The 27,338-nt window shown below is 39.0% G+C and overlaps 1 protein-coding gene and 1 non-coding gene across 7 annotated transcripts in view; one reads left to right on the top strand and one right to left on the bottom strand.

The window, feature by feature from the left end:
- Positions 1-27,338, top strand: part of RERE (arginine-glutamic acid dipeptide repeats) — a 420,307-nt gene that overhangs the window by 158,253 nt on the left and 234,716 nt on the right. For all 6 annotated transcript variants that reach the window (XM_036846203.1, XM_036846175.1, XM_036846185.1 and 3 more), the window contains exon 2: positions 1,496-1,964. In XM_036846203.1, coding sequence (XP_036702098.1) covers positions 1,640-1,964 — 325 coding nt within the window. In that variant the 5' untranslated portion in view covers positions 1,496-1,639. The remainder of the gene's footprint in view (positions 1-1,495; positions 1,965-27,338) is intronic.
- On the bottom strand, positions 5,298-5,370 carry TRNAE-UUC. Its single transcript has one exon. It is a non-coding gene; the product is annotated as a tRNA-Glu (tRNA).

The following is a 27,338-nucleotide window of genomic DNA, read 5'->3' as shown; positions in this document are numbered from 1 at the left end:
GATTTAGGTTTGTGCTACGTGCTTTCATCCTTCTGACTTTGCTTATAGATTGTTGGCATTATTGCTCCTTCATTGTTCTCTCACCCAAAAGTTGTTGTTAACATTTTTTAAATTTTCCTGAATGCCTAAGGATATTCGAAGTGCTTATGTGGAGGTCTTTTCTGGTATCAAGTTTGACCTAAGAGCTTTGGAGAGAGTATATGATAATTTTTATGGTTTTGGCATGACCAAAGAGAATTTTCTCTGCGTCTGAGGCATGTAATTACAAACTGACTTGTTTGCTGTTGTCTGAGTAAAGAGGACCAATTTTTCGTTTCTTTGCATGTGTTGTTTCCTATCTGGCCCATGTAGCATGAGAAAGAGATGGTTCTCCTATTGATCAGTTGTCTCCTCTTTTTGCATTAGAGCATTGCGGGCAAGGACCACAAGGTTTTCCCTCATGGTGTCTTTAGTTCTGAACCCCTGGCACATAGATAATGTTTTGTACAGATTGTTGAAAAAATGAGATATTGGGAAGGATGATAAAAGATTGCAAAAGATAAATTACTGGTTATTATGACTGTTACAAAACTGACATGTAAATAAAATAAAAATTTTATTTAAAATTTTTTATAAGAATTGTGTTGGTTTGGAGCTTGGGGTTTACTCTTCTCATTATACATTCTTAAAACCTTCAGACTTTCCTTTTGGGGTTTAGTTCTGGGGAGAAATTTATTAGGGAAACCATTAACAGTGGAAATTTGGAAGAATGTATAAACCACCTAATATTCCCTAAAGATGGAAGGTTGTTTTTGGAAGCTGTTATATTTCCTTAAGACAGAGATAATACATCTTTCGAGAAACCATTTTTCCTGGAAAATAACTAGAGTAGTAAGTAGAGTTGGAAGATGTAAAAAATTGTAATTGAAGGCAAAGGAATCTTGCTTTGAGGTTGTCACTTTTATTTGAGTCAGCTCTTACGTTTATTCTTGAGAGGAGCTCTGGAAATTTGGAGAAGTGGCTAGAAAGAGTCTTCAGAAGATAATGTACTGTGAGACATCCTGAGACATTTTCCAAGGCTATCCAAATTACTTTTTATTTTGCAGGTGGAAATAATTTTAACTACAGGTTCTTTCCCTTTTAAATTAATGTTACGGGTTATGAAGCCCCTTTTGTATACTTGTACCCATTATATGTTTACTAGGGTACACTTTACTTTTTCCTTTAAAAGTTAGAGAAAACAATTTGTATACAGAAAGCATAGTTTACCCTTACGCATTCAGACATTTTTCATTATTGGTGTGATCGAAAATCCCAAACCATATGCTAATTGAGGCCAAAAACTGTTTATATTTAAATTTGATATCACTTGTCCTACCTTTTTTCCTATTGCCGGTGAGAAGTTTTAGTTGCTAAAGCATGAGTAAGTGAGTCATTTAACAGAACGTTATTTTAGGAAGGAAATATGAGAAAATGTTAAAGGAAAATCAATTTCGCTCTCTCTTTCCTCTCCTAGCATTTTTGAAACGTTGGGGTTGTTGGAGTGGTCGGATTTTCCCTGGAATTGAGTGAGAAATTCAGAAGACTGAAGCCCAGGCTTACTGTCTACCTTTCACGGAGGCCCAGCCGTGAGAGGACAGAAGAAGGCACGTGGCGAATCATGACAGCTGATAAAGACAAAGACAAAGAGAAAGAGAAGGACCGGGACCGAGATCGGGACCGAGAGAGAGAGAAGAGAGACAAGGCGAGAGAGAGTGAGAATTCAAGGCCACGCAGGAGCTGTACCTTGGAAGGAGGAGCCAAAAATTACGCTGAGAGCGATCACAGCGAAGATGAGGACAATGACAACAATAGTGCCACCACGGAGGAGTCCACGAAGAAGAGCAAGAAGAAGCCCCCGAAAAAGAAATCTCGTTACGAAAGGACAGACACTGGGGAGATAACGTCTTACATCACGGAGGACGATGTCGTCTACAGACCAGGAGGTGAGGCGCCTTTGGGTCTTTACAGTGTTTGTGGTAGAGAAACGATGTCAGCACGTGGATGCAGGCAGGCGTGGAACCCAGAAGAGTGGGTAGTGGTTTGGGGCAGGAAAACTCCAGGTAGTAAACAGCTGCCAGCTTCGGTCAGCTGGGCCTGCTCGTCCTTCACTCTGCCCGCCTGCGCTCGCCTCCTGTCCCGGCCAGGGTGCCCGTCGTTCTTTCCTTGTCTCCTCTTGCTGCTCTTTCTCGCCCTTCACCACCTGCCCAGTAGCTTTCCTCTTTCCACTTCCTGCTTGCCTTTTGTCTTCAACACAGATTAGGCTGTGTCGAGACCCTGCAGAATGGAGTACACAGTGGGACAAGTAAACCTTAAAATTCTTGGGAACAGGACATTTTACATTGGCTACAGGAGTGACCAGAAACTGGAAGGCGTTTTTAATGGCCTTCAGACTAAGGTTTATTCCTCCTGATGACCTCCTTTTCCAAAGTATTGATCTTCAGGGTCTCTAATCAGTGATAATAGATGAAGCCAAGTAGCCTGCTGTGTTTTCCAGGAAAGGTACTGTGTTCACTCAGTATATTGAGGTTATTATAGCAGTTGTTCAGAGAGAGAGAGAGACAGACAGACAGACCCAGCTTTCAGATGAGATTCAGGGAAACAAGTGATTCAGAACCTGTTGAACACCAGCAGAGCCTTCCTTTTCCATATGACGTATTGTGTGTATTAAGGTCCTTTTCTTACCGAAGTCAGTAAAACTAGCTAAAATCATTTTGTTTGAATTACTTACAGTGCTGAGGAATGATGTGAATTTCATGAGATGTAATTAACAGATGAAAAGCCTCTCAGCTTGATATTTTTCCAGGAACAGGAGATTAAAGAGATTATGTCATTAACCTGGTACAGTTGTTTTGCTGAGGAGTACTGTAACTGTGCTCAACTTCACATGAAGTATCGGATTTTTTCCTCACAAAGGAATTAGTTTTGAATGTCAAAAAATAATCAATATTAGAAATTACACAGATAAGCTTGTATTTGCAACTATGTTTTGGTTAATGATTAACTGAGAAGATATTTTTGCGATATAAAATTATCAAAGTTGAGGTTTGGGGGAAGTTGGAGCTCTGCTATAGAGATTTGGTGATGTGTGGGTTACAGTACTATCAGGATCTTTGATTCAGACTTAGATGTCGGATAGTCAGATTTTCTTAGCCACTGAAGACTTAACCACAGATTGTTTGCTATGAACCTGTGTAGTTCTAGATCACGAGAAAGGAACAGAGTAGGTTAACTCCTTTAGATATAGATTACAAGATGATAACTTAAAATAAGGAAAGATCTTATTTGTTAGCCTTTTCTCTTGATACATAACAATTCAGTGTGGTACCTATACTATGATCTTTTGGATCACTGTCAAAAGTCTGGCTGCCTTGTGCAGTACTAAATGCCAGCCTTTCTCAGTGGAATGTTACTACTGTGCCAGTGGGGATGCTTCCTCAAAATACTTGTAGTTAGAACATGTGGGAAATGCTGCACGTACTGTCCCTCATGTGAGAGAGTCATAATTAATGACTCTGAGAAGTCCTGCAGTGAAGGAAACCTCTTTAGCGTTGAAAAAAAAAAAATCTGCCGTTTTTCCCATATATGGGCCTGTGGCATCCTGTTTCTGCTGAGCATCTCCCTAAGAAAAACCATTTTTGAGAAAACTGGTTTGAGAACCGTTGCCCATTCATACTGCATATTCTACAGGATGAAAGGAAATCCTTCCTGCTTGGTGTTTAGAAGACTCTGTGGGGGAAGGTTGCTAATGGCTTATTTTCAAAACAGCAGGTTCTTGTTTTTGGGAAGAACTGTGTACTCAGGGAGGCAGACATTGTTTCAGTAAATCTGAGGACCTTTGTGAAATGTGAAAAAGATACAGCCTCTCTGGAAGCTAAATATGTTATAAAGGATGTACAACAACCAAAAATGGCTATGAAAGTTTTCTTTGGCGCTCAGAGCATAACTACTTCCTGGGAGGTGCCCCTTGTGCTTGGGTGGCTGACAGCTGCGGCCTGGGCTTTGCATCCTGCCAGGTCCTGCCAGTCTGTAAGAGTAAGTAGGAGTAAGTAAGAGTCTTACTCTTTGGTAAGGAGACTGTTTCTGACCACCTCAGTGGTTTCATTTCTTTTGCGGTTATGCATTCGAAGCTAAATGACTTCTCCAAATAGCTTCTTTCTCAATGGAGGCTTTTAAGATAGTGCCTATTCTTTAGGTTTGTCTAAACTGAAGAATCAGAAGTAGGGTACTGTGGTCAGAATCCCAGCTGGGACTTGATTCTTTTCTTTCCTTCGTCTTTCTTTTTGGTCTTTCTCTTTCTTGGTGCAAAGTACTACAGTAACATCATCTGTTAGTGATGAAAAACCATTATCCTCACCCAGTTGCAGAGATTCTCTGTGGTTAGTTGTATCTTAAGTGTTTCAGTAGGGACTTTATGGGGCATCATAAGGGATTTCTTCAGTGTATTAGTATTATTCTCATTTGTTTCTTTAGGATGTAGATCACAAATTAATTTTTTTCTTTTTCCTTTTCTGAGTTGGTTTTAATACTCAAATTAAGTATAAATTATAAATACCCCCCAAAATGTCATTAAGAATGAGCCTAGCAGTGAGTGATACTGTGAGGATAAAAATAGACTTTTATATAACTATACTTCCTTGTCCTAGGGGGACAGGCCTATGTTCAGATTATTTGGTCTGAGAAGAATAAGGTTTTACTGAGAAATCGGGTATTTAGAATTTGTCACTAGCTAAGGTTTAACCTCATGCCTGGTTACAACCAGTTCTCTTTTGTTCCTGCTCATCATCTCTGGAGTTACCTTTATTTTGCCCTTAGAAGCTCAGCATAATGGACTTTTAGTTGCAGTGCCCATGTTACCTCCTGCCTCGGGGTCTTTGCACCCGCTGTTGCCTCAGGTTAGTGACCCCCGCCCCCCCATCCCCAACACACACACAGACATACTTACTTAACTGCTATCCTTTCTTCATTTCTCCCATTCCAGTGTCATTGCCTTTCCCCTCCCACGTTTTCCAGATTTCCTTAATAGATACTGTCCTGGCATTATGTATCTTTTCTTCTAGCACTTACAACAGTAATAATTTTCTATTTATTTCTGTTACTATTTTAGGATTAATAACTGTCTCTCTCTTCCATAAAGGCAGCAACTCTGTTTTTGCTTATCACTGAATTCCTGGAATCTACAACAGTGTACACATAGTGTGTATTCCATAATATTTGTTTGCATGCGTTTGTTTGTTAGTTTTGTTTTTGGCCTCGCCGCTTGGCTTGCGGGATCTTAGTTCCCCGACCAGGGATTGAACCTGGGCCCACGGCAGTGAAAGCGCCAAGTCCTAACCACTGGACCACCAGGGAACTCCCAGTATTTGTTGAATAAATAAGTTTCTGAAAATTTTTTTCAAAAATATATTGACTGATAAATGATGTCAAAGTTAGAATAATGCTTCTGGAAGTCCATCTTGAATCATTTATTTCCCAATGGATGATTTAACAGACTTGTTATAAAATAAAAACCAAAACAGAAACCTTGTGGAGCTCTGTTTATATCTTGCATCTGTGTCTAATCTGACTTCTTTGTTGTCTGTCAACCGTTACTCTACTTTTGAGATGACTGTCACGGTAACAAATTGATTCATTACACAGCTGTGTGCAGCCAGATTTCCCTTATGGGCCTCTTTAGCATAGAGTATTGATTTCTAAAGTTTGCTGTGGGTGGCATATAAATTTATCTGCTTTTTTCTTCTTTTCCCTAGCTTTATTGAGATATAATTGACACATGACATTAAACTTAAGATGTATAACATAGTTATTTTATATATGTATATAATACAAAATGATTATACCACAATGAGGTTAATTAATACATCCATTACGACCCATAATTACAGTTTTGTGTGTTTGTGTGGGTGTGCGTGGTGTGAACTTTTAAAATCTATTCTCTTAGCAACTTTCAAATATACACGGCAGTATTCTTGACTATAATCACCGTGCTGTACATTACATCCCCAGAACTTATTCATCTTATAATTGGAAGTTTGTACCCTTTGACTGCCTTCACCCATTTCCCCTACCCCTATCCCCCACCTCCACACCTGTGGCAACCACTAATCTGTCCTCTGTTTCTGAGTTTGGTTTTCTTAGATCCCACATCTAAGTGAGATCATACAGTATTTCTCTGTCTGACTTTTTCACTTAGCATGATACCCTCAGGGTTCATCCATGTTGTTGCAAACGGCAGGATTTCCTTCTTTTTTTTAGTGGCTGAATAATGTTCTGTTGTATACCTGTGCATTTTCTTTATTCCTTCATCCATCAGTGGACCCTTAGATTGCTTCTGGGTCTTGGCTATTGTAAATAATGCTGCAGTGAACCTAGGGGTACAGATATCTCTTCCAGATAGCGATTTTATTTCCTTCAGATATATACCCAGAGGTGGAATTGCTGGATCAAATGGTAGTCATATTTTTAATTTTTGGAGAAACTCCCATGCTGCTTTCCAATTTACATTCCCATCAATAGGATATTCACTATTTTCAGTTAGATACTGTGATTCCTTTATTCTTGATCAGGTAAAAGAGTCAAAAAATTAAATTCAAATCATTGGGAGATATTATTTCATTTTGGCAGGTCAACTTTTGCTTGCTATTTCGATAAGGAAAGTGTTCTTTAAAATGTGCATATTAAGCTGGTTCTCTGTTTTTTGTATTCTGTCATTTCAGCTGATAATTTTTGATTCTCCCATTTACCCTAGACATATTCGTAGAATAAAAGAAATCTCCATCACATACAAGAGAGGAGGAAAAAAATCCAAGACTCAGAATTTTCAAGTTTGTTATATCTCTGGTTCTTCTGCTTTCATAAACAAAGAGTGAAATTTTTCATGAAGATAAACTTTACTTATAAGTTTGTGGTTTATGAAATCTTAGGTGAAATAAAACATTTCCCCCTTTTATTTGCAAATTTTCCTTATTGTTTGGAACTGGGGGCTTGAACTGATAAAGGACCTAGAAACTAGAATTGATTTTATATTGAACATTGAGATGTTAATTCCTTTTGATGCAAATGGTATCTAAGCTGGAAAAATCTAAACAAAATGAAACCTGGGGATCTAGTTTGAATTAAAATTACACACACACACACACACACACACACACACACACACACACACACACACACACACACACACACACACACACACACACACACACACACACACACACACCCCCCCCCCCCCCCCCCCCCCATGGACTATTGAAGTTAAAAGGAGACTATTAATCAAAGCATAATATTGAGTGGACACAAAAGAGTATAATACTGTATGATTCCTTTTATATAAAGTTAAAAAACAGGTAAAACTATTCTTTGGTGTTTTGAAGTCAGGATAGCAGTTACACTGATGGGACACTGGTGTCTGGAACAGAGCTTGAAGGGGACTTTCGGGTCTGGTCACGTTCTGTTTTGTGGTGATAGTGCTGGTTACATGGATTTGTTCACTTTATGAGAATTTATCATGCTTTGCACTTTGCTGTATGTGTGTTATGCTTCAATGAAAAATTTACTTAAAAAGAAAAAGGAAAGTTAAAACGTGAAACTTTAAAAACTGTATAGTCTCCCTTTGGTTCAAGTTTCTATTTAAGGAGGGAAGGGAGTTACCAGCATTTTAACAAATGGTCTGTCCTAACATTTAGCTGCTGATTCTTCACTGAGGGGTTGGTCTTTGACCAGTTAAGAGGCTGAATTTGGTTTCAGAGTCTTGATTTTCTGAATAATTGAAAGCTTATCTACTGCAATCACACAGATAAACATTTCCTTTCTAAAATAAAGGTGAACAAAACTCTGGCTTTTGGTATTCCAGGACATACATTTTAGGAGAAAATAAAAGCTCATTTGATCTGCAGCTTTCTATCCATGTCTTTTATATGTAGAAGAATTTTAGGTAGAAGTGACATGAAAGTGAAGGTGTCTTCTTGAGGCATTCTTATTTGTGAGGGGGCATGAGTTTTTCTGATGATTGTGAGAATATTTTTTGTGTAACAAGAAACATGAGTTCTGGCATAAAGGAACCTTTAGGGATGATAGTGGTTTGACTTGTTTACAAGTTCATTTGCACTTCATAAACCTAATATTAACCTCCTTAGAGCCTTTCAGTGGATCCCATTTGCTAGTAGGACAAAGTCCAAAATCTTCACATGGCACACCAGACTGTGATATGATTGCCTATCTCCACAGTCATCTTTAGATTTTTTTTAATCTGGGAAGAAGCACAGTGAGGCAGTGCATGAGTTTGCAAGGGCTGTCATAATAAAGTACCACAAACTGAGTAGCTTAAACAACAGAAATCTGTTGTCTCACAGTTTTGTAGGCTACAAGTTCGAGATCAAGGCCTCGGTAGGGTCATGCTCCTGCTGAAGGTGCAAGGGAAGAATCTGTCTATTCCAGGCCTCTCCTAGCTTCTGATAGTTCCTGGACTTGTGCTAGCATAACTGCAGACTTCACATGGCATTCTCTTTGTGTGCCTGTTTTTGTGTCTCACCAAATTTCTCCTTTTTATACAGACATCAGTCATTGGAGTAGGGCCCTACCTCATTCTAACTAGTTACGTCTGCAGTGATTGGTTTTCCAAGGAAGGACACATTTTGAGGCACTGAGGGTTAGGACTTGAATGTGTGAATTTTGGGGAGATGCAGTTCAACCCGTAACAGGCAGGAAGAGCTTTGTTGCTACGTGGACTCAGGTTTGAGTGACCCAAGGTTTAATGACCACTTCAGCTCTCTTAGTTGTGTGTCCTTGGAATAGTTGTGAAAATGTATTTCTTCCTTTTAATCACTATAATGTGTACTTTTAGTTGTGGATTGCATTAATTTTTATTTTTCTGTTTTGAAATTTTATTTCAACTTTTCCCAAGCCTCAAGAAATGATTGCCTTTTAAGTGTTTATTAGGAAATTATTCAAATTCTAAATATATGTAAAAGAAAAAATTTTAGCACATAAAAAGTTACTACTTTATGAGGGTAGAAGAAACAAGAGGAACTTCTAAAATTATTCTAACCAAAAGAATGGAAGGTGGTAGAGTTTTGAGACTAGTTAACCATATCTTTTTCTATTTCATAAGGAAAGGGTCCTTAAGTACAGTGAGACATGTCCTCTAGACGCTTGCCAGAGCGCCTGGGGTTGGCCACAGGTGGGCGTCCCATGAGAGTTGGTTAGAAATGCACAGTCTCAAGTTCCACCTCAGACCTACTGAGTAAGAATTTTTGTTTTCAAAAGGTAATTTAAATACACATTAAAATTTGAGAATCACTAATGTAGACCAGCGCTTCCCGGTCTTTTTCAAGTTAATGCACAAATATAAAATGAGCACATTGCCTTGAGGGTTGAGAGGACCAGCATCCCAGCATACCTGTCACTTATTTACAGCAGAGTGGAATTTAGGCAGATCCAAAAAAGGGAGAAAAGGAAGATACTCTTTCATGGCTAGAGTTGCTGTGTGTGTGTGTGTGTGTGTGTGTTTTTTTTAAAATTTTATTTATTTATTTATTTATTTATGGCTGTGTTGGGTCTTTGTTGCTGTGCGCGGGCTTTCTCTAGTTGCGGCGAGCGGGGGCTACTCTCGGTTGCGGTGCGCGGGCTTCTCATTGCGGTGGCTTCTCTTGTTGCAGAGCACGGGCTCTAGAGCACAGGCTCAGTCATGGCACATGGGCCTAGTTGCTCCGCAGCATGTGGGATCTTCCCGGACCAGGGCTCGAACCCGTGTCCCCTGTGTTGGCAGGCGGATTCTTAACCCCTGCGCCACCAGGGAATCCCCCATGGCTTGAGATTTTGATGTAAAATGCAGCATATGTAGTTCAGGAGGAATAGAGGTGGCTGTAGAATTAAATTGTGACCAGTCAACTGGGAAAGATTTGGATCTTCTAAAGTGCCTGATTGCAAAAGGAACTGTGAACTTGGGTGCAAATAGACAGATGTGAGGGAGAGAGGGAGCTGTAATCATGGATAACTAACCGTTTTTAAAACACCTGCTCATTTCCAGTACTGGGCTTGCTTTACACGTGTTGTTTCTAGTCCCCAAAGTCTCTACACAAATCAGTCATTGTTTCCCTGTCGTACATATGGGGACAGAGAGGCCACACAGCTAGTTTGTAAGACCGCACGGGCCTGGGAGAATTGGTTAAAGCCAAGAATGGATGGACATTTGCAAAAACTACCGAAGATAATAAAAATAATAAACACACTTACGGTGAAAGATAAAGAAGGGATAGGCCCATTTCTTAGAAAATGCAAATGAAATTATTACTTGGCTCTTCTTCTTTCTCCTACTCCTAGTTACATCTTGCCTGCTTCTGAAAATTGTTTCTCTCTCACTTGCTAGACACATATAAAGAATTGTTAAAAAGGTAAATGCCTAACAATTACGGGAAGTATGCTGAGTGGGGCGAGGTAAATATTCTGTTGTAGAATATTTAGGCTACTGTTGAAACCTTACCCCAGCAACTGAAAGGGAGATACATGGTTTATGTGACTAATAAATGTGAGCATATTGTATTCATTCAAGTTTTTTTAATGCAAGCTGAGGAACATTGGCCACATCACACACAAAAATAATTTGTTGGTAGAATAACACACAGAATGGGTGGAAACCTGCCTGATCAAGGGAAGTTCCGATTCTGGGTCAGCAGAAACTACTGACCATTCCATCTGGGTGCTACCACTGGAATAGGCGTCCTTCAGCATTTTCCTGTCTTGCTGTCACTCAGCTCCAGTCACAGTCTCAGAAGAGTAAATTTGGTTGGTGAAGCTTGAATTGCATGTCTGTGTCTTGGATCAAAAAAGACAGATCTTGATTTATTGCTCCCCCTAAAACTGCACATGGTGGAGCTACAGTAATTCCCCTCAGTGGAATTCGGGAGCTGTTTGGTGGGGGAAGTAGATGAGAGATGGCCAGGAGAACGGCATGTGTTCCCTGTGTACCACTTTATCAGGAGACTCTCACTGTGTCACCAGATTCAAGGAGAACTTCTAACGACATATGGATATTTATAAATAGTTTGTTTTGCTATGCATGTGCTAGGTAAATACAGGAACGATGTCAGTGGAACGTGCGACTTGTGCTGGTTCATATGCAGCTTTTCTAGGCAAGAGGTGTGTGACTTGAGGAAGTGGAATTATAGTGTGCAATTATATGGTATAATATAGGCTTATAGTTTAGCAGAAAAGGAAAAAGTAGATGAGAATTTAAACCTTCAATTTGGCTGTTGCACCAACGAGAGCCCTTTCATCTCTCTTTAAAGTGAAATGAAAACATGAGCGCCTGTCCTGGGGCTCCTTATCCAGAGAGGTGCACCCCACCTTACGTGCCTGCTGTTGCTCGCCTTTACAGAAGCCCTGTGTTAATCTGCACTGTTTCGGTACCTTCGAGGCAGCATCTGCTGTTTTTATGTATTTTAAATATTCCCTAAGGCAGCCTTCAGCACCTCTGTGTGCCTGCTTGGGCTAGGCTGTGTTATTTCTTGAGGTTATACTTACTGATTTAAAAAAAAGGGGGGGGGGGACTTTCCTAGTGGCGCAGTGGTTAAGAATCCGCCTGCCAACGCAGGGGACATGGGTTCGAGCCCTGGTCCGGGAAGATCCCACATGCCGCAGAGCAACTAAGCCCATGCACCACAACTACTGAGCCTGTGCTCTAGAGCCCGCGTGCCACAACTACTGAAGCCTGCACACCTAGAGCCCGTGCTCCGCAGCAAGAGAAGCCACCGCAATGAGAAGCCCGCGCACCGCAACCGAGAGTAGCCCCCGCTCGCCGCAACTAGAGAAGACCCACACAGAAACGAAGACCCAACGCAGCCAAATAAATAGATAAATAAATTTATATTAAAAAAAACCCGGTAATCTGATTTTAGAGTTGCAGTAGTTTTAGGTAAGCTACCCCTTACCCTGTATTTTATTTTTAGTAAACATTTTTTGCATAACATGAGGTTTTCCCAACAACATATATATTGTGTTACAGCAGAAGTGTCTACATGAGAAACAGCCACAATGTATTCTTAACCTATATATTCCAAAAGAAACAGAAATGTTCTATATGTGGCCATTTGAAAATCACCCTTGATAATGGCAGGTATATGTTATGGATAAATAGTAATCCTTTGAAGGCATTTTTATGAACAATTAATCCTCAAACTCAGAGATCTAGCTTTCTGGTAATCTATTCACCTGTTTCCTGGATCCCACTTTTAGCCTGCATCCAGAAATCCTCTGGACACCCCGCAGCCCCCAAGGACCTCTGATCTGTGGTCTCACCCCTTCTCACAGTCCCTTTACCCCTTGACGTTTCACACCGGGTTTCAATGCCGCCATTCCCATTTCTCTTGTCTTTTCCTTGCTGTTCCACTCCAGAAGGACAGGGATCTTTTTCCTTTTAGCTCACTGATGTACCCCAGTTACCTAGAAAAGTGTCTAGGACATTCTAGGCACTTTGTTATTTTTTCCGCAGATGTTTATCAGCATAGGCAGGGGTGGGGACTCCACACTTGCGTGTTCACCCTGTGTTTCTTGGGCGGCCTCTCGTGAATAGCATTGGCTCAGCTGTGCTGCCTTTAGGAGTTGGGCAGTAAACACATGTACAGAGTGGCTGATGTAAGGACTTCCTTGAGAAGGGTCCTCAGGCTGAAATTTGTATGTAGAAAAGACTATCCAGAAAGTTTCCTTTGGTTTTAAAAATTGGTATTCAGTTTGTTAAAGTTATAAATTAGAATACATGGCACTACTTCTTAAAAGTTCAGCTTACAAATCTTATACCTTTATAAATTAAATAAATTTTAACAATCACTTTTAAGGGATTTTTGAATTGTGATTGGTCTTGTTTTTAAAATAATATCTTCAACATTTAGGCTTGCTTATTAAGTAAAATAAATTTAATATGTGGTTTCTATTGTTAAGGGATCTTTTAACACAAACCTTCTCAAAGTACTTAATGCTTCTAATAAATGAAGTAAATCATGCCTATGAATGAAGTGAACCTATGAATGAAGTGCCTTAAATATTTCAGTGCTGTGCGTAAGCTCACTTAGGTTTCAGTCTTGACCGCCCGTCTGAATCAGTTTCACACACGGGGGAGGTGGGTAGTTGCGAGGGACAACCTCTGTGCCTTTGTTTCTTCACTAGGGAAATGGGGATCAGAGTACCCGCCCCAGGGGCTTTACACGAGTACACACGCATACACACAGGGCTTCTTTAGAGAGGCCAGGCATATAGTATGCTCCTAGGTAGTGTTACTTTGAAAAATTGGAATTACAGGATATTGTTGTAAGCCACATTCTTTTAACTATAAAAAGACTAAAAATATCACATCCTGATTTCTTATTAACCCCAAAAATGTTAATATACTTTTGATTCTCTCAAGTCTTTCTTTAATTCTGAATGCTCTCAGGGATAGAAGATGTGTCAATTTAAGGAGGTAATTACCACCAAATTGGGGTTACTTAATTTTTAATCCTCCTAGGTTGAAAAGCTATGTATCTACTAATGGGAGATATTTATAGTCACTAAGCCTCCATCTTCAGAACTCTAAAGAGAGATGGCTTCTGACCTCACATTATCTAATTCTTTGACTATTCGTGAAAGTCGGCAACTCTTTTATGGTTGGCTGCCTGTTTTTTGGTTTTTTTTTTTTCATTAAAAAAGTTTCACTTTTGGCTGGAAAGGCTGTTGAACACAATGGGACCCTAAGATACACGTGCTTCCTCTCCAAAGATGAAGGGCTTTGACCCTCTTAGGATCTCGTGTTCTATTTTCTTAGGACTGTGTAATCCTTATGGGTATTTGAAATGTTCAGTGGAATGTTTGCCTGCCTAGTGATGACAACAGCTCATGAACTTATCCTGTGACACAGGAGTGGGCTCAGGCAAAAACTTCTCTTAGGAAGCTGCTTTGCCTGTTCAAATGCTCAAAAAAATATCTCAATGAAGCGCGGAAACCACACGGAATTCCTGGTGAAGGTTATTTTGAGAGGGGACATTACTCTGCTCTCAACGACCTGTGCTCTGACGTTAATGTAGCTACTGCTGAACATGAGTTCTGGCCGTTCAGGACTCCATTCGGGGGGGTCAGTCACGATGCGGTCCCAGTTCTGTATATTTGTGTGTCTGAGTCTGAATTGGACTTGCCTCTTGCTGTTGGTTTCAGTTTGCCATAGTTGATAGAGAGATTTCCTTTTGGTGGAATTGGTTACCAACTTTAGTTATGGCTCCTTAAGACCCTCTCTGAGTATCATGGTAAACACAACGCGCACCCCCCCCCCCGTTTTTTTGGTCTCAGTAGAACCTGCATCTTTCTAGTTCATTGAAAGCATTATATGAAGTTGAAAAAGGGAGCAGGATTTATCAAGAACCCCTTATCACTATTTTGATAAAGAGACTTAAAAGCCCAGTTTTCTTTTCTTTTCTTTTTTTTTTAATTGATGGTATGTCACTTGGCCTGTTAATGCCCTGTTCACAGGTTGCAGAGAGCAAGCATACCTGTTCCACTTTGAGTTCACTGTTGTCCTCTATGTCAAGTTCCCAGCATGGTTTTCACCCAAGAAAAGGTACAAGAAAAATGATAAAAAATGAATGGTAAAGAAGTCCAAACTAGGTGAGAAGAGTAGAAGAGATCACCTCGACATTAGATGGCAGGTGGATTTCATCTCCTCTTCCAGGTGAACGAGGCTGAATGTAGTCCGTTTGGAAGGAGTGCTCTGGTCAGCTGACAGTGTTGTTCTTGGGTGCAGATGTCGGAATATTTCCATCCTTGATCTAGATTCATAAAATGAGTTGAGTTTTCAGCCCAGATGGAGAATGTGACAAGGAACTTGGAGATGCAGTATTAGAGGCACTTTGTTATCCTCGTAGGCACTGGCTGAAAGGTGTATTTTGTAATCTTCAGCTCAGTATGCTTGATATTAACCACTGGAAAAATTCTTGAGCATTTCATAGCAGAAGGTTTCTGAGCATATGTGTCATTAATGAATAAAAACCCTTTTACGAGGTAGTCTTCTATGGTGTAATTTCACATTTTCAGCTGAGCTACTTGACGTACTTAGCATTTCTAGAGCAGTGGTCAGCAAACTCTCTCTGTAAAGGGCCAGAGAGTAAATATTTTCAGCTTCGCTGTAGGCCGTACAGTCTCTGTTGAAACTGCACAGCTCTGCACTTGTGGCGTGAAAGCAGTGACAGATAAGATATAAGTGAGCGAGGTGGCTGTGTTCCAATAAAACTTTACTTACGGACAGTGAAATTTGAATTTCATGTGATTTTCACATGTCAAAAAAATATTCTTTTTTTCCTCCAACCATTAAAAAAATGTAAAAACCATTCTGTACTTGTGGGCCTTACAAAAACAGGTCATGGGTCAGATTTGACCTACAGGCCATAGTGCCGATCTTTGCTCTGTGGGTTTCCTGCCTCAACTTCTAGTTCTGCCTGTTTCTATAATCCTTAAAATTCTTTCATCACCTACTATTTTATGCTGCATTAAAAAATTTTTTTACTTTGATTTATCCAGTTAAATTAAAACATATTTTTTACTTGTCTATATTGTTGAAACCATTTAGGTATTAAATTTTAACTTTTTCTGCTTCCTATCAAGCTCTTCGAGGCATAGAATGATACCTTATAAATAAGGTATTTGCTGGGATGGTGACACTTTGAAACTCTGTTTATTTCTGTTTTCTTTTTGAAAGGGTGTATGTACGTATCCTCTATAAAGAATCTGAATAGAAACTGAATGAGAAGAGAATGTGAATTAGTTAAGATGTCATCATTATAAACTAGCACAAATCATGACTATCTTCAGAGGTGTTATTACCTAACAGCTGTGTGATACGTCTTGGGGAGTCTTGGTCATTGGTCAGTTGTAAAGCAAGCTAACAGCCTTCCGGAGACTTCTGTTCCTATGGAACTAGAGCAACTGGATAACACAGCAGCGTGGGGAGAGATCAGGGGGAGGCGGGGGTTCTTTTGTTTGAATCTCCAAACTGGATACTAAAATCAGCCCAGTGGACTGGGATGAAGGGAGTCCCAATCACAGTGGAACAAGATTTATATTTACCTGGAGTCTAATTGGACTGATATTTCCTGCAGTTATGTTAAAATCCTCTGCCCTTTTGCTTAGTGAGCAAGTGTTTGAACTCTTAAGCTCTGGAGCTTTAGGTTTTGCTGGCTCCATTAATTGTTAAATGTTCCCTTTATTATAATTATATATTGAAGCCTTGCTTTGTAGTAGCTGAGGAAATTGCTGAAAGAGTTGTTTAATCTGTTATACTCTATCAGTTTTGTAAAACGCTCTTTTTAAAAGGAAACAATTTTGATTTGAAGTGGCATGGTGGTATTTGGGTTGGATAACATCGTTTAAATTGAAATGCAGGAATTTGGCTCTGTTCTTGACAGAGATTGGCTTGTATTTGACTTTGACCCATGTGTTTGTCATCTTTCCAGATATTGCCTTCTATTTATTCTGACAGCTTCACCAGCTGAGAAAACCAGACTTTCCACAACTAAAAATAATGTCTGTGGATTTAAATATGGGGCAATATATTGTTTGGTGAATTACTTTAAAATGTATGTGCATAAGAGTGATTTCTTTTCCTTTTTCAAAACGTTTAAATACCGCGGAATAGATACCTGTGTGCCTGAGTTTTGATTTGGGGGTAACTGAATACCCTAAATACTAGAAAACGTAAAAATACAGGCTTTTCTACTCCTTCATACGCTTGTGTTAGTATACACTTCGTAATGGCTTTTCTTAAAAAAATAAATTTATTTATTTAATTTTTGGCTACATTGGGTCTTTGTTGCTGTGCACAGGCTTTTTTTAGTTGCGGCGAGCCAGAGCTACTCTTTGTTGCAGTGTGTGGGCTTCTCATTGCGGTGGCTTCTCTTGTTGTGGAGCACGGGCTCTAGGCGTGTGGGCTTCAGTAGTTGTGGCGCATGGGCTTATTAGTTGCTCCGTGGCATGTGGGATCTTCCAGACCAGGGCTCGAACCCGTGTCCCCTGCATTGGCAGGCGGATTCTTAACCACTGCGCCACCAGGGAAGCCCCCGTAATGGATTTTAAGTACCATAAAATAGATGGGGGAAGATCAGGAAGTTACCTGGTTCATTCATTCATTCATCCATTCATTTATTGGCTGCGTTGGGTCTTCGTTGTGGTGCGCGGGCTTCTCATTGCAGTGGCTTCTCTTCTTGCGGATGGGCTCTGGGGCGCATGGGCTTCAGTAGTTGTGGCTCGCAGGCCCCAGAGCGCAGGCTCAGTACCTGTGGCATACGGGCTTAGTTGCTCGGCGGCATGTGGGATCTTCCTGGACCAGGGATTGAACCCGTGTCCCCTGCATTGGCAGGTGGATTGTTAACCACTGTGCCACCAGGGAAGTCCCACCTGGTTCTTTTAGGTTAGTGCTTAAAATGCGTGGAAATGGATAAACTTTCACTTTACCAGTCTATTAAGTTCATACACAGTGACTCTTTATCATTATGTTTGCATTAAATATCCAGTACATTTAAATCTTTTTCATTATTTCACTATTAAATACATACTCAAGCCAATTAGGCAGCATATGTATGTTACATATGAAAGATATTACACATTTGTTCACTCTAAATTTATTTTCTCACATATCCCTAAATTTCCTTATTCATCTGCCTTTGCAGGGAATGCCTTTTCAGTGATGTCCAGTGTGATAATCAGTGTAATGTGTAAAATGTGTAAACTGAACTGTAAAAGGCAAAGATAGGGTTGTTTTATGTTCTCTCTGAAGGCTGTAGACATTGTTCTGGCTTTCTTTGTGTGCTGGGTGGATATTGATGCTTGACAGATGGTGTGCTAGTCGCACTTTAGACTGATCAGTAGAGATGTAATAAAAATACAGTTTTGGGGGGCATTTGGTTGTGGCTATAAATTCCTTTTAAAAGGGAGAAATGGATTGAGTTTATAATATAATTTTTAATATTATTTCAGTATGTTGCTTTTCATTATTCTCATTATTAATATTTTAATTTGTAAAGCTATGTATAACTGTACGCTCTGAAGCCGGGCATTATTATTATTAGCTGGTGTTTAGCTCTTAGACTTTACTTGTCCTGAACATCGCATTGGTGCTGGTATTATAGAACATAGGTACTGTACAATTACCAAATTGATTGAGGGAATGTTAATTCTTTGTATAATTATAATTTTTTCTCTTTAGTAGAGGGAAAGAAAATGTCACAAAAAAGTCTCACCTGATATCTTGTATTTTTATATTGTCAAGAACAGTTTAACTGAAAAGCAGTGTTTAATTACCACTATTCACACCTAAAGTTTTCAAGTTTGTGTTTGAGAATTAACTCTAGCAGCACTTAGACTTGGGGAAATTATGCTTCTTCCTTACAAGGGATTTTATACCTCACATTTCCAATTAGACAGTGGAGACGTGATTTCCAGTTTGCTCTCTGTACTGGCTAGAAGGCATTTTGAGGGAGAAAAACCCTGGGCTATCTTTCAGGCTCATAAATGAGAATGCTTTTGAAATCTGCCGCAACTATCCAAAAAATAGATATTTGGCATCATGGAGAGCAGTCTTTTTTATTTATTTATTTATTTATTTATTTATTTATTTTGCTGTTAACAATTTTTGCTTTAACATATGAATTACATTAATACCTCACGTTACATATATGAAGCCAAATTACACTAACTTAGTTGTTTACAACCTCAAACCTTACTCCCAGTATACATTCCAATAAATTTATTCTGTAAAAACAATACATTTTTTTGTTTTTGATTTTTTTTGCAGTAAACTTTTCAACTGCAAACCTCAAATACGCGAAAGATGTTCCAAGGACAAGGATAACAGGATTGGTAAAACCCAAACTGACTAAATGTGTTCTCACAATATAAGCTGGCATAAAAATAAATAAAATTTTCTATGATCACAATTGCAGCAATATTGTACACATAATAATGGTTTGTGGATGAGTATTAACAATTCTAATTCTACTTCCAAAAGAAAACAACAGATCATTTTAAAAGTCTATATTTAAAAGTCAGTGCTTTGTCTTACTTCCCACAGGGCTACTGCTGATTCCAGCTTTAAAATGTAAGGTATCCAGCTTGGGTGATTAGCTCAAATTGTATTGAGATTGGGAAAAAATAAATCATTGCCTTTATTTTGGAGTAACACAAAAGACTCACTAACTTCACATATAGAAACTGAGTTTGTGTACGTTAACAACCTGAGTTTTGAGAAGTGTAAGCTGTCAACTAGCTATTTCTAATACAGAATAGATATTTTACAATATGATTAAACTTTACACATGGCCTCAAAACTGAAGAACAATTTTAAGTTCATCTTCAATATGCCAACATTATGTATCTAGGAATTGGTTCCTGGGTTCTCTCACAGAGAGGAAATCCCTTAAGCATTATGTTGAGTGGTCATTTTAAAAAATGCTAATTTATATTTAACTGAGTGGTGACGGTGGAGTAAAGGCAGGAGAGTGATGAACATAGCTGCCTTGATAAAGGATCCTAGACTTGTATCAGCTTGTGCAACAGTCTGGATAATCCTTAGTGATTAAGGGCAACGTCATGCAACCAAATAACATGAAATTAAATCAGTAACCTTAAAATAGGCTAAAAAGTCTTTTTTTCCCCCAAACACAACAGAGAGGAATGTGAATAATGTACATACAAACTGGGGTTCTGTCAGTGACAACAAGGACTATGTGTTGGTTCATATCAAATCCAAGAATGTTAGACAACCAAACGTATAACCTTCTTGTGGTTTTCTTACTATGCAGCATTCATTATGGTAGTTAGGTCCCTTCACTGGTTTTTTTGCAAGTCTGAAGTTGTGTTTGAGAGCAGTCTTTTTTAAAAATTGCACCTGGCATTCAGATCATGATTGGTGGAGGCTAGTTGTTGTAGAGACCATCAGTTTTGTCATATGTTTTACTTCTATTATCCCCCAGCTGCTAGGATTCTCAGTGCTGTGGCATCTGATACACTGACATATGGATTTCCAACTCCCTTTTCAGCATTATTTCTGTTACTCAACTTCTGTAATGATTAGAGGTGCTCCATTTTGTTTTCTCCCCAGAGTTTACCTGCTGCTTTTTGCCTTTGTCCTATGAGCACATTTATAATATTTGGTTATAGGCCTTTCTTTTTATTTCTCCCCCATATTTTCCTTCCTGCATTTTTTTCTTTTGTTTTTGATGAACAAATAATACATTTTCAAGGAAGAAAATTGAAATATTCAGATAAGCAAAAGTTAAAAATTAAAGTCACTAAATTACTGTTAATATTTTGTTGTATGGTCACTTGCCTTAGTAAACAGGTGTAGGATTATGCTATTCGCTGTTTTGTAATAATGCTTTTTAACTTAACATGTCTTGAATTTATTGCCATGCCAGGAATTATCAGAGTCATTACTGCTGCTTAGTATGCCATTAAAACTGGAATTCTTAACCTTGGGTCCATGGTCAACCTAGGTGACTGTGAATAGAATTCAGGAAACTGTGAACTTGGGTGGGTAAAAAATGGCATCTTTATTTTCACTAATTTATTACATTTTAAATGACATTTAGCATTCATTTCAATTCTGAAGGTAGGTAATAAACCATAGTAATATTGGCAGTACCTGTGACACCAATATAAATCACAGATATTCTTATATGACATCATGTAGAGAAAACCATCTGAAAATAATGTTTATGTTCATCACATAGGCGGTTACTGGGGGAGTAGCCTAGTAAATCTTCTTATTTAACGAATCGATAAAGAAGCACATATATTACATTGCAGTTTTTTTCTCATATTGTGACAAGTATTTCAATACATGTTTTTGTGAATTTAAAACCTTTTTTTTTTTTTGGTGGAGATTGGGTGTAGGGATTGCTAAAGGCATCCATGACACAAAAAATTAGACATGCCCACATTAGTCGATAGATACCATGATGTAACTAGCTACATATAGTTGGATTTTAGGTTCTTCCCAAATATTCTCCATTATAAACAACAGTGGTGAATAGTTATCTATTCCGTTCTGCTCACTTTCCTTAGAAGTGGAATTGCTGAGTTAAAGGGTATGTCTGGACTTATAAAGATTTTTAATGAATTGCCATTACAGTTCTTTCTAGCTAATCCTGGTGTACTGTAGGACTTTGGCCTCTGCAAGTGACTCAGTTTGTGGGTTTGAAACTGGAGAAATGTTCTCTAGGCAGAGCAGGAGACTTTACGTCATCTTTAGGTAGTAAATCTTCACCTCAGAGAATGGATCAGACACATTTGCGCTCTGTTTTTTATCCACAGTTAATGGCGTGGAAAGGAGGAGGTAAAGCTGTGACATTGTATCATCTTTCTGGTATGAAGTAAAATATGGAGTATATTCTGAGAACTTAGTATAGTATGAATTCTGGTCAGCTTTACTTTTATAAATTATATAGTGTTCCAGAAAATTTGATTATCAGCGGCCCCTGTATTTTTGTTGAGGAGCAGCCACATAGCCTCGCTAAAGAAGTCCTAAAATCAAACCCACACCGAAGTGGAAAAGAAAGGGGGGGGCCTGAGTGGTGCCATTAGACACCATCAATCTGCCCTCCACAGAAAATGCCAGTCAATTTGCAGAAGTCATGATCTTTTCTTCCTCCTTGTGACACCTTGGGGTAGCGTCATGCTAGGAACTTGCCTTGGCTGTGAAGTCTCTTCAGGGCGGCAGCTGTGGACGTTGTTCTGACTTACGTCATCTGCCTCTAGGACTTGATTCTTAATCCCACTGGAAGGTAATGGTTTATGCTGTCCGATCAAACTATTTTAGTCATTCTGCCAAGAGCTCTATGTGCTATGTTTTTATACACTTGCTAGGGTCATCTGTTCCTTCCTAGCTTTCCCTATTAAAAGAATTAGAATATTTTCCCTAAATCATTGTTGTGGATGTCACTCTGCTCATGAATGTATTTTATTTATTTATTTGGACAGTCCTTTATTTTATTTATTTATTTTTTGTTTTGTTTTTGGCCACGTCACACGGCTTGTGGGCTCTTAGTTCCCCGACCAGGGATTGAACCCGGGCCACCTCAGTGAAAGCATGGAGTCCTAACCACTGGACCGCCAGGGAATTTCCCATGATTGTATTTTAAGTATTTTGCCACATTTCAAAATAATTTAGAGATATTTGTGTACAATGGCTGTTAGTGCTGAATTGTGAACCAGTAAATTCTTGGTCTGGTTCTTTATCCACAGTCAAAGATTTGGTTACTCCTTTCTGTGTGGCCGCTGTTCCCATGTCATCCTGTGATCCATCTCGTGCTCCGCCTTCAGACGATACATTTGTCTGCAGGCTAACAGGAAGGCTAAGGGGAGAAGGGGCTCCTCTTTTCAGGATTCAGTTTCCAGAAGTTGAAACACTGTATCCCGTGACCAGAGCTTAGTCATGTGACCAAACCCACTATGAGGGAGGCTGGCAAATGTCGTCTTTTTTCTGAGAGGCCGGACACCTTCTAAACCTCAGCTGTTCTTTTCTTAAGGAAGAAGGCAAGAATGAAATTATGCTCAGCTAGCAGTCTCTGTTACAGGGGGTAAAAAACAAGTACAATTAAAATTATTGAAGACATATAGTTATTTGTTTTCATGTCTGTCTCTAATATTAGATGGTGAACATGTCAAGGGAAGGACAGTATTTTTATTCACTTCAGTATTTCTAGTGCTTAGCTGGTGGTGCCCATAAGTCTGTGCGTGAATGTTTTATGAGTTTATGATTCTGTTCCTTTAGAATAGATTTATCTTCTTTCCTTAGCTTTAATGTAATCTTGACAAGATTTGCCTGTTACCGCTTTGGTTGAAATGGAGAGGTCTTGTCCCCCCTTCTCCGGTCAGTGTTCTGATTTATTTTGTCTCAGCAGATGTTCAGAACATGATTTTTTTCAAGGTACAAATTACAAAAAGTAAAACTCTCATTAAGTGTTACATTGGCCCAGAGCAGCTGCACTCATTTGTTGAAGTGTGTTGAGTAGTTTCATATAGAGCATCCAGAGCTTCTTACGGCCTGAACAATAAATGAAGTCTCTCATCTCGTTTCAGGATTCAAGAGGAATTTAGATATTTTAAATCCTGCTACCTTGCTCAGATCTTTGCTAATTTTGATTATAAAAGTGACAGGTGGATGGCAGATTACCAGACAAGATCCCGCCAGCGCCCTCCCCCCAATACTTTTTAGCCTGAGAATGATGTATATTGTTAGAAAGCAAAATTATTACATGCAGAATCCTAAGGAGATAGATAATTGCAAATTGTCGTATAGGTGGAACTATTTTTTTCCAGATACCTGTTGAATACTTGTAAAATGATATTTATAATTCACAGTGGGCTAGAGATCTTTAATGAAAATCTGAGGTCTCAACATTTCAGTCACAGGAAAGTGACTTGATGTTTTAAATTATTCTTAAAATATCTTTAGTCTTCGACTTTATTTTAAAAGAAACACATGACCAGACAATAGTAACTACAACAAAACCCCAAATGAAAACAGTAATGATTTAAGGGAGAAAAGGAAGAGGTATGGGTAGAGTAAAGAGAGTCAGGGAACAGGCTTCATTTGCCCTTAGGAGTTTATATAAATTAAAGCAAATGATTAAATTTGAGGCCCACTGAAACTGTAATTGGCTTTGGGTAAGCTAGTAGAATTTCCTGGGGTTTGTTAGATGTCAGCTGTGGTATTAGGAGTGTTTTATTAATCAGCTGATAACAGAAGAGCACACTCTTCTTTGTCTGTAACTTTGTGCAAGGTGTTGTGGAGGTGAGATAAGGCAAGACACAAAAGTAGACAGGATTCTAGTCCCTGATCCTTCATTTTATGGGGAGAAATAACACTCATTCAAGTAACATTATTTGTCAGTAACAGGCAGTGAGTGGGCAATACCAACTGAACTGAACAGACTGTAAGTTGGTGGCGTTGGGGAAGACATGAAGGACCGTGGGAATCTTGATTTGGGTCCTGGAGGTTGGATAGAATTGCAGTAGGACCAAGTAGAGGTAGAGCATCTCTAATAGGGGCAACAGCATGAGAATGGGGCATGATTGGAATGTGGTTATAGGAGAATCAGTAACCAGCTGAGCAGATGTAAACTATCAAGCTGAAAAAAGGACTGAAAAGGATAGCTTGTGGTTTTCCTTTGCTTCTCTTATTTTTGTGTGAATTGCAGTCTGATGGTCTGTGACCCTGGTGGTTATAGTTTTGGGGCAGCAAATTCTGGATGCTTACTGTATCTGTGTGGGTCTTGATTTGATAAGTTTCTCTGAAGGTGCTTTTTTTGCACACTTTTTTTCTCCTTTAAGCATCTCTTAACACAGCTGTGTGGATGCTTAGGTGAAAGACCAATCCACTCAATAAGAAAAATCACTCATGGGATTGTTGTCTGGTAAATAAAACTCAGAAGTAAATTTCTGTTAAACGGAGTATCAAACTCAAAAGTAATTCACTACAGTATTTATTAATATGTGCTGTGTGCCCTGTTTGTATGTCTAAATCCATATGGTAAGTTTAGCCCACTTTTTTTTTTAAAGATTTTTTTTTTTTGTTATGTGGACCATTTTTAAAGTCTTTATTGAATTTGTTACAATATTGCTTCTGTTTTATGTTTTTTGATTTTCTGGCCCCGAGGCATGTGGGATCTTAGCTCCCTGACCAGGGATCAAACCCGCACCCCCTGTATTGGAAGGCGAAGTCTTAACCACTGGACCGCCAGGGAAGTCCCTAGCCTACTTTTAATAAATTTCACTTAATGTTGACATTGTGACTGATTCGAAATGTATAAGAAAACCGTCCAATAGTATGCAGAGAAATATATAAGGTAGAAAATTTTAATCTTCAGTTTTGCTAGCTTAAAAACATCGGAAATAATTGAGCACCTCTGTTCAGACTGACAAACTTTCATTTCCCCAGCCTTTAGTTATAATTTAAGTCCTAACTCTTTTTGGCAAGTCGGTAGTAAATATTTGGGAAGAAATATTAAAAGAATACGTACATACATTAGTCTTACAAGGAAGGCTTATATGATGTAGATGCCTATAAAGTACAAAAAGATAATCGGTTTGGGGAATTTTGTAGCTTGATGCTTAAACTGTGGAACAGTTGCTTTTACAAAATTGAGAACTGCAGACTACAATTAACTGTCATTAATTTCGTTGAGTAGAAATATGTTCCATTTACTGTACAATCAGGAGCCAGGCTTGAATGAGTTTAAATAGATGAAATCTAAATTATACTGACAGTCCATTAAACATTAGCAGAAAACCCGTAAAGAAAATGGATTCACTATGATACCAGTTTATAATAAAATCATTTGCCAAATAAGACTTATAGCCAGGCATTGTGAATTCTCCTGTGTATTTCCAGTGAGCACTGCAAATTGGTTGAACCATTTATTATAAAGCCGAGGCCCCTAGTGCATTGTTTTCTGAAAAGGAGCAGGCAGTGTTGCTTGAAATCTGCTCTGCAGGATGTGACACCAGAAGATCAGACTAGCATTTTGTTTGTCTGTCGGCCATGTGGGAAGAGAAGAATCTTCACTGCAGCCTACCTGTCACTGGTTATTTTTTCCTGTGAATACTGGGAATTCCTGGAAGTGTTTGAACTCTCTCTGGGTTGGTTTCCTAAATGTACATATTTCAACTACATTTTAGTTGTAATCTTTTTGTGTTAAAGACATTTCCACTAGCAGTCATCCTCTACTTAATATGGATTTTATAGCCGAATTTATTTTTGATAGGATTCACTGATTGGAATGAATAGAGTTGTTACCTGCCTTCTCAAGCATTAGAAAGGTAGGTACAGTAGGGCAGCAAGAGTGAGAGTGGTCTCGAAATTCCCTTCCCTCGCGTCTCTAATGCCCTGAGACGCTTTGCGTCATAGGGCAGATGGCCATCACTGATTTTGAAAATAGACACCCCCCTTCCTCCCTGCCCCCACCCCACGCGCCCTTTCCCTTCTCCTAGATTCCTTGTGTTCTCTTATGGCACATAGCTCTATACAGACGCAGTAGAGAGATTCACATCACTTTACTGGAGTTTGGATGTTAAGCTGGCTAGAACCTTTTTCATAGTAGGGATTCAATATGGGTCACAAGGAGGGCTTTTTAAGGCACATTTTCAGAAGAAAATGTGGTGATGAGAGTGCCCAGAATGTTCTTGGCTTGAGTAAATACAAGTGTCAAACAGCAGCTCGTATTTAGCGTGTCAGTGTAACTAGTAAGATGCTGCTGCTGGCAGGATGATCTCTTTTCTTGTTTTACAGAGTTTTCAAGTCCATGTAGCATAGGATTGATCTGGGAATGGGGGGGAGGTCTTGCAGCAGTAGTTATTCCAAAACAGCATCACTGCTTAATGTTAGCAAGATAATTGTTTTGAATCAGTCTTCAAGCTTTTGATGCACTAGAAAATTTTCTAACTCCTAGAGGAGAAGAGGGAAAAATGGGGAATTTAAACAAATTCTCTTTTAGTTTGTTATGACCTGCTTCTCTACCCCCTCCCACCAGCTAACTTGATTTTTCTCATAATTTAATTCCCTATTGGCATAATAATTCCCTGTTAGCAATGAGGATAAAGAAAGGTACATGTTTGCTAAATGTATATAGTGTTGTTTTTAGACAAAAACCCGTGTAAAATTTGTAGTACTACTTGGGAATCTGTAGACATGAATACATGGAGTTTAATTTTCATGAAGGTCGAAAAGGAAGGAACCAAGGATATATGTCACCTGAGATATTAGAATCTTTAAGAAGATGTTATCAAGCCATTTTGGGTGACAGTTTTCAGGGTCAAAACACAGGAAAAGGGTAAGGACTAACAAGATTTCACTTACAGAGGTGCTGTTTTCCCAATTTTTGTTTCCTTTTCCCTTTTAAGTTCTCCACTATTCCCAGACAATGCAAGTATCCCTTCCCCACAAAAGAATCTAGCAGAAAACTAAAAGTAGGTCATCCTGCAATTGAGTTATTTCTTTTTTCTTTCTTTTTTTTTTTTTTTGGCCGCACTGCATGGCACGCGGAACTTCCCTGACCAGGGATCGAACCCGTGCCCCCTGCAGTGGAAGCGCAGAGTCTTAACCACTGGATGGACCACCAGGGAAGTCATATTTCTTAAAGAAGTATTTATTAGAAAACCGCATCTTTTATGTTGATATTGCTAGAGCATAGCCTTCTTGCTAGGATCTTGTGTAACTTCTTTTCTGTTTTAATATTTTCATTCAATTCATTTGTTCCTCGTGTGGTTTTTGAGTGTCTACCGTGCGGAAGGTAGTAGTATATCGTTTACAG

This window comes from Balaenoptera musculus, chromosome 1 (assembly GCF_009873245.2).
Source record: "Balaenoptera musculus isolate JJ_BM4_2016_0621 chromosome 1, mBalMus1.pri.v3, whole genome shotgun sequence".
Taxonomy (NCBI): domain Eukaryota; kingdom Metazoa; phylum Chordata; class Mammalia; order Artiodactyla; family Balaenopteridae; genus Balaenoptera; species Balaenoptera musculus.
This window is presented reverse-complemented; position numbering and strand designations above follow the sequence as displayed.